At 41.7% G+C, this 8,462-nt stretch overlaps 1 protein-coding gene across 3 annotated transcripts in view; it reads left to right on the forward strand.

Moving 5' to 3' along the window:
• Positions 1 to 8,462, forward strand: part of KAT6A (lysine acetyltransferase 6A) — a 98,992-nt gene that overhangs the window by 60,259 nt on the left and 30,271 nt on the right. For all 3 annotated transcript variants that reach the window (XM_003801074.3, XM_023507664.1, XM_023507665.1), the window contains one exon: positions 2,024 to 2,142. In XM_003801074.3, the coding sequence (XP_003801122.1) occupies positions 2,024 to 2,142 (119 nt within the window). The remainder of the gene's footprint in view (positions 1 to 2,023; positions 2,143 to 8,462) is intronic.

Below are 8,462 nucleotides of genomic sequence, written 5' to 3' on the forward strand. Positions count from 1 at the left end.
TATCCCCCTCCAGACTGTTGGCTGATGTATCCCCCTCCAGACTGTCAGCTGATGTATCCCCCTCCAGAGTGTCTGCTGATGTATCCCCCTCCAGAGTGTCTGCTAATCTATCACCCTAACTTCCTAGTTTTCAAAGTAGAAAACATCTGTGGAGAGTATTTTTAATAGTGTAGCAGATAGTTCAAGTCAGAATAGAAGAATTTGATTAGCTCCAGATAATTAAAGCTTAAAATAGTCTCACTGCTGAGCCTCGAGTTTAGAAAACCCCATGAAGAAAGTTGAAAGGACTCAGGAAAATGAGCTCTTTTGGTTCACAGGTGTCAAACTTAAAGTGTCTCATGTACTATGAGAGAATTTTAGCTTTGATTTCCTCTCCTGAGTGTACCACTGGTGAGTGGACGTGTGCACTATTTCTTCATGTTACTGCTCACACAGGTGGTTGAACTGTCCGCTATAGGAGAGAAAGTCCCCCTCTTGTCAGATTACCCTGTTGGGCTCTGTTGATTGTTTCTCAGTAGGGTGGCATTCAGCTGATTATTCTTTAAGCATTTAACACTTTCCATGTCTTTATCAGCTATGTAGACTGTGTATCTAGCTCCAGTTGGAGAATGTTTATCTAAAAAAATATGCGGGCAGCACCTGTGGCTCAAAGGAGTAGGGGCACCGGCCCCACATCCTGGAGGTGGCAGGTTCAAACCTGGTCCAGGCCAAAAACTACCAAAAAAAAAAAAAGAAAGAAAATATGCAATCCATTTAGATTGGATTTGGAAAGAATGTCAAAGCAAATCTACCTAGAAAGTTTTAGTGAGACTCTTTTTCAAAAAAGAAAAAATAGAACTTATTAGTCAAATATATAAAGTGTATGGAGAGGAGAGCCAGCATTGAGCTGTAGGTTTTCTTTTTCACTTGGTAAAGCCTAAGGAACGGTGTGCATCTGCTGTGACAGTGCTGTCACAAGCTGCAGGGATCTGTGTTATGCACTGGGGCCAGTAAAGTTACTCCCTTTAGACCGTACTGTGTTTGCAATCTGGGAATGTTGTTAACAGTCCTTGTCCTTTTTCTTCTTATATTAAATGAATAACAGCCTATGTGTGCAGCTGATTTGAAGAGAACTGTCACCGATTGGTCTTTTTATCTATACTCAAGCAAAGAGGAGATGAGCCCATCAGCATTGTCATCTGCACAGATAATGATCTACTTAATTTTCACATACTCTCTTCACTAGTTTTTTTAGCCTGTTTCAGTGGATAATTATCATTAATTTCTTGTACTTAACCAGAGGATTAACATCTGTGATCCTCAGGTTTGTGGAGTCATGCTTTAAAAAGGCACCCAGGTCATTGCAGTGGCTCATCTCTATAATCCCAGCACTTTGGGAGGCTTGAGCTCAGGAGTTTGAGACCAGCCTGGGTAAGATAGTGAGAATCTCATTGCTACAAAAAAATGAAACGATTTGCTGGGTGTAGTGACACACATTTGTAGTCCTAGCTGCTTGGGAGGCTGAGGCAAGAGGATCACTTGAGTCCAGAAGTTGGAGTGTGCAGGGTGCTATGATCACACTACTTTAGTCCAGCATGGACAGCAGAGGGAGACCTTGTCTCAAGAAAATGAAAATAAGTAGCTAAAAGGGCACCCCAGGATATGGTGGGAGTTAGTACTTCCTGACATCAGTTATGGTAGCTACCTCAAAGATTATCTTTTTGAACCTGGATCTATTTAAACTCATACTAAAAGTGTCATATTCATACTATTTCAAAATAAACTTATGCCCCTATGCCCCTTTTCTGTTCTGCCTTTGTGTGTATTTAAATACAGTTTCTTTTAATGGAGTTTGCATTTAGTTATGTGGTATTTTTAGGAAGCTTTGAGACAGTTTAGGATTTTCACTATAAGGCAGATACAATATGTAAATATTCTTTATTGAGCAGGATCTTTCTAGGAGTCAGTTTAATGTAAAGACTTCTGAAATTAGACTAAAAACGATACAGATAACATGTGAGTGACGCCTTTCCTTTATATGCAGACAATCAGGATGGCTGGGACGGCAAACAAGAAAGTGAGGAGCGGCTGTTTGGGAGCCAGGAGATCATGACTGAGAAAGACATGGAATTATTTCGTGATATCCAAGAACAAGCACTGCAGGTAAAGTTGGATATTCGGGTCAGGCAATCGAGCAGCTTATTCCTGGGAAGGAAACAGGATTAATTACATTGTAGGTACAGCAATAATAGCAATTTGTCTATGTAATCTCAGAATATTTATGGTTTATGTATATACATGGGTCTGCTGGTTATAATATTCTTTTTAAATCCATGATAACTTTTAGTTTTGCAGATAAACACATTGCTTTGATTACCAGTATTAAGTGAATTTGGCTTATTTATTTTCTGTCTTATTTTAGGAAGTATTTGGAATTTGACCAAAATACAAGTAAAAACCAAGTTTCTCATGAGTATAAAGCATCCATATCATTAATTGAAGAAATACTTTTTAAACCCGTCTGCCTTAATCCTTTGTGACACGTGGCAAGACATAAATGTTGTAGACAGTCTGTTGTGTGCCAGACACCAGGGATGCCACCAAGAATGACCAAATTCCTTTCCTCAAATATAATGTAGGAGACTTGTAAATAAATAATTTTATTAATGAGAAAGTTCAATTATAGAATACGTTGAGTTTTGGAAGACTAGGGAAGTAAGCATCTGCCTCTGCCTGGGGACATCACAAGAGGATTCACTGAGGGGCAGTAAAGGACATGTTTATTAGGCTAATGGGGTGGGGTCCCACATCATCAAAAGGAGCAGAAGTGAGGGTGGAACAGGCTTGAACATGGGGGTGTGCCTCATTGTGGAGTTAAAGTGTCTCAGGATAATGAATACAGGGTGTAGAGAATGGCAGGAGATGAGGTTGGAAAACTCTGGACTAGCTCTTAGAGGCTCTCTGCAACCAACCAGTGTGCTATATAAGCCAAGTGGAGTTGTCCATCTCTTGAAACTAAGAACTTACAAGACCAGTGCTGGGGATTCTAGTTATGTAAGTAATACTCTTTGAATTAAGAGACTCATTGATGAATAGACTGTTTATGTCTGTTCTTATATGAGTATTTTTGAAAAAGAAAAAAACAGTATAAATACTCAGCAAGCATTTTCTTAGCCCTCCTCCGCATTAAGATTTAACAAAGCCTTGGCTTTGAGTCAGATGGACTTGGGGTGCAAGTCTTGGTGTGTCATTTGCTAACTTCTACTTTGGGCAAATTGCTTGATCTCTTAAGGCCTGTTTTCTTTTCCTACTAATATAAGTAAAATACAGTATTACAGGTACTGTAGTAGAAATCTACATGGTGTTCATTGGGAACTCAAAGGGGGAATAGTTAACATTCCTCCTGTCTGAAAGAACTGTGTGGTTTCTAAGTACTTTGTAGATGTAATGGTAATGTCCCTTTACTCCTAATTATTCATATGTATTTCCTAAAAACAAGGAGGTCTCATGCATGACCACAGTTCAGTCAGCAGATCAGGAATTTGACACAGATCAAGTACTATTGTCTAATTTAGTTGTCCTATCTCCTTAGTCTCCTCCTAACCTGGAACACTTCCTCAGGCTTGGTGCGGTAGCTATACAACCCCAGCACTTTGGGAGGCTAAGTGGGGAGGATCACTTAAGGCCAGGAGTTTGAGACCAGCCTGAGCACGAATGAGACACTGTCTCTAACAAACACTGGGTGGGTGTGGTGGCATGCACCTGTAGTCCACCTGCTGGTGAGGTCGAAGCAGGAGGGTCACTTGAACTTGAGTCCAGGAGTTGGAAGTGGTAGTGAGCTATGATCCCTACCACTGCACTCTAGCCTGGGCAATAGAGTGAGACCTGTCCTTAAAAAAAAGAAAAAGGGAGCAGTTCCTTGGTCTTTATCTTTTATGACCATTACAGTTTGGAAGTGTATAGGTCGTTTATTTCTCAGAATGTTCCTCATTTTGGGCTTGTTTCTTCATGGTTAGAAAGTATCACAGAGGTGATGTGTCCTCCCCAGTGCACCGTAGCAGGAGGCCTGTGCTATCTATTGGTCATATTACAGGTGCTACTGACTTTGATCATTTAGTTAAGGTGAAGTTCGGACGTGTTTTTTCTCTATAAAATTATTTTCTGCCTATAATTATCTTGTGAAGACATACTTTGAGATAAATATGCAAATACCCTGTTTCTCATCAAACTTTTTTTTTATAGTTTCAGATTAATTGAGGGTACGAAGCATTATGTTACAGTATTTGCATTTGTTAGGTAAAGTCCCTCTTATAATCGTGTCCCACCCCCAAGAGGTGTGCCAAACACCCTACATTGTGCCCATTAAGTGGGGGCACACCCACCCCCCTTCCCCCTCTCCCTGCTGCCTCGTTCCCCAACCCCCACCTGGAGTTGGGTTGAGTTTTTCTCTGATGTGGGCATGTATTGGATTGTCTGCTGGCTTCACGTTAGAACTGAGTACCCTGGAGTCTTCTCCATCTTGTGACACCTCATCAGACTTTTATCGATTAGGTTCAGCATCCAGAGATGAGTCTTGCTTGAAATGTAAACTGTTTGGGGGGCAAACATGATTTCTAATTCTACCTTTTCTCTTATATTTATTAATTGATATTCTACTTTAAGAACTTTTTTTTCCCATTTATTTTTTCATTCTTTAATAGATTCCTGTTTTATGGGTTATAATCCATTGCTGTTAATGTTTATTTTGATGCTTAAATTGTTCCAAAGTCAGGCACAAGGAGCTTCTTGCAGTTGGTCTTGTGTCCGTTCAGCATGTCTCCAGCATTTTTATTTACTTCTGGCTACAGCCAGATGTTCGAGGTTCTTAACATGTTCTAGCCATAGATTCCTTGCTCCTTTTAATGGAGAATGGGAGTAAATGGTAGTTCTGCCCTGTGCTTGCTTAGGCCCAAAGAGGAGGAGCCTCGATGCTCTCTGTGAGTCGTGTTTTCAGTCGTCAGTGAACCTGGTGGCTCTGCCTACAGAGCGTGTCTAGTCCTTCTGGGGAGGCTCCTGTCGTCTCTGGCTCAGGCCGTTAGGACAGTTGCCCGACTCCTCTCTCCTGCTTCTACTTTTGCCCCCAACCCCAGTCTTTAGTCTATATTCTCTACCCAAGGGCCAGAGTAATTATTTTCAAACTTAAGTGGGATCGTGTCACTCTTTTGCACAGAAAATCTCTGCTTTCGGTCTTGCCTAGAATTAAACAAAATCCAGAGCTCTTCCCTCCTCTCCAGGGCTGTCTGTGCTGCCTGTGTCTGTGGGGACTCCCTGCTCCTGCCCCTCCTTCTCTGCGGCAGCTGCTGACAGGCCTGAAGCCCGCACTTGCCGCACCTCCAGGTCTCTCTGCCTCAGCCTCGGCGCCACCCCTGGGCCTGTCGGGAGGCTCTCCGGACTGGTGGCCTGCTTGCTTTCTCTACAGGGTACTGAGTCCTTCTGGACTTTAAATATTTGTTTCTGGAATGTAAGTGCCTTGGAAACAGGGCCTTTCTTTTTGGTCACTGCTGTATACTGAGTACTTGGGCTATAGTCATAGCTACAAAAATATTTGTTTAATAAACAGATAGTTGAATAAAATTACTGCTGGGAGGAAAGGGGCAAGAGTTGAGGTGATACGAACATGAAGGAGCTAAAAGGGATTCTGAGCCGTGCTGAGGCTCAGCGGAGACGGCGTACATTCATATTAAGAGTAATCTGGCTCATTGTATATTTCTTTCAGCATTTTATTAAACTTGTAATTGTCATGTACGTATCTGGCACCAAGGAAATAAAGAGCTAGATATTAGACGTCTAATAATGGTTATTTTCATTGACAACTCAGGGAAATTCTGCTGATGGTAATCTTTCTCCACGGGGCTTATTCATGTAGTATTCCCGTGCCTGGCTTGGTATGAGACCTACAGGGTAAACAAAAGACGTAGTCTTTGCCTTCATGAGGATTTTAGTCTCATAAGTGAGACACGATAAGCAGTCATAGCAATAATTACTAGACTAACAGGCAGTAGGGAGAGAGTAAGAATGCAGTGAGAGATCACACCGGGGCCTCCTGGGGTGCTCGGGGGGCCATGGTGGGTGGATCACTCGACTCAGGAGTTTGCAACCAACCAGATCAAGAGCGAGACCCCTATCTCTCCTGAACATAGAAAAACTAGCCAGGCATTGCAGCAGATGCTTGGGAGGCTGAGGAGGAATGATCTCTTAAGCCCAAGAGTTTGAGGTTGCTGTGAGGTAGGATGCCAAGGCACTCTACCCAGCAGGATGACGGAGTGAGACTCTGTCTCAAAAAAAAAAAACAAAAAACAATTCATACAGAGTTCTAAAAGAGGAGCCAAAAGTGAGTGTGGTGAAGAGCGAGAGAGAAGAATATTCAGAACACAAGGAGACTGTCTGCATAAACATCTTGAGGCATGAAAGAACTTGGTAAATTTGAAGAACTTATGTTCAGTGTAACCAGAATATAAGATGTGAGGCTGAGAAGAGAGACGGAAGCGGGACATGGGGTCTAGGGTTTACCGTCATTGTAGTGGGAAGCCGTTGGATGGTGATGGTTTTTAGCAGCAAATAGCAAGATCAGGGTTTCATTAAATATTGTTTTTTCTTGGGTATTGTGTGAAGAATGGTTGGAAATAAGCAGGAGTAGAATTAGGGGAACCTGAAACAAGACAGCAGAGTGGAGATGAGAAAGGAGTGGGGGAGTCGGAACATATTGAGGAGATGGAATCAGCAGATGAAGTGTGAGGAAGCAGGACCATCAACGATGATCTCCACGGTCTCTAGTGGGAGAGCGCAGGACTGTATACTGTACTGTGTGTTTTCCTGTATGTACGTACCCATGGTAAAGTTTGATTTATAAGTTACGCACAGGAGAGTAACAATAATAACTAATAAAATAGACTGATTATAATAATATGCTGTAATAGTAAAAGTTATGTGAATGTGGTCTCAAAATATTTTATTGTACTCTGTATACCCCTCTTATTGTGATGATGTGAAATGGTAAAATTTGCACTGAGGTGACCATGGGCAGCTGAGACCCTGGACAGCAAGGCCTCAGATAAGGGGGGACTACTGTGGTATCTCCAGCTGGAGGGCAAAGACACATTTTCTATTACCTGTGTGTTGCTAGAACCTGCCATTAAGATAGCAAGTAGAAGTTCACGTTTATTTAGTGCTTACTGCGTAAATTACTTAGTGCTTTAAGCGTTTTGCAAATATCAACTCATTTAATCTTTATTTCTTAACCATTACCCAAAAGTCCACCTTATTTTTTCTCAGACTAAACTATAGGCAGTCCACAATTTGCATGGTGTCATGTTAACCGAAACCCGTGCGTATCAGAATTAAGATCCAGTGTGTTGCTTCAGGAGTGAGGACACGTTCTGATGTGCACACGTTCCCAGTAACATGGAGCCGTGAGAAGCAGGAGCTGCTGTGTGTCACCTTTGCTCCCTGCAGCGTTTCCAGTGGTGCCTCACGCGTGGCAGGTGCTCCGATAGTTGCTGATCTGATGGGCCAGTGTCCTCACTATCTCTGGTATTTATAGTAGTCCTCTGCTCTGAGGTATCACTTTCTGTGGTTTTGGTTACTCAGGGTCAGCCAGGATCTGGGCGTACCATTTCACATCATCAGCAAAGCAAGGTGAGTACAGGCCAGTGAGATGTTTTGAGAGAGAGAGAGACACCTTCACATAATTTTCATTATAGTATATTATTACAATCACTCTGTTTTATTGTTATTGATCTCTTAGATGCCTAATTTTATCATAAGTCTGTGTATATAGGAAAGACAGGTTGAGTGCTACTTGTCTGGAATGCCTGAGACCAAGAAGTGTTTGGCCTTTCTTTGGATCTTGGAGCATTTGATTATGTACTTACTGGTCGAACAGCCCAAATCAGAAGTCAGTGAGCGTCATGTTGGTGCTCAGAACGTTTCAGATTTTGGAATTTCAGATTGGGCATGCTCAACTTATATAATAAGTGACATTATCTGTACTTTCAGGCATTCCATGGGGGTCTTAGAACATATGTCCTGTGATGAAGGGAGACTTCTGTATAAACAAATAATTAAAGTCATGTGGTGAATAATAGGTACCTTTTTACAATGTGCCAGGTACTATATTTAGTATTATTTACCAATTACATTTAATTCAACTTTGTTTTTAATTATTTGCCACCGTTTTACAGATAAAGACGTTGAAACTTTAGAAGGGTTATTTTACCTAAAGTTATACAGTTGCTAAATATCAGAGTCGGCATTCGAACCCAGGTAATCTGACTCCAAAGTCTCAACTCTTAACTTGTAGTTTATGATATAATTTACATAGAAGTGAGCAGAATTACTCCGTGAGAATGAACAGTGTGCATAGTTAGAGCTGACCAAGTCTTGGGGAGAGTAGTAGACAACAGGGACACAGCGGCCAGTGTGCATAGTTAGAGCTGACCAAGTCC

This window comes from Otolemur garnettii, unplaced genomic scaffold (genome assembly GCF_000181295.1).
Source record: "Otolemur garnettii isolate 467f Iridium unplaced genomic scaffold, OtoGar3 scaffold00197, whole genome shotgun sequence".
Classification (NCBI taxonomy): domain Eukaryota; kingdom Metazoa; phylum Chordata; class Mammalia; order Primates; family Galagidae; genus Otolemur; species Otolemur garnettii.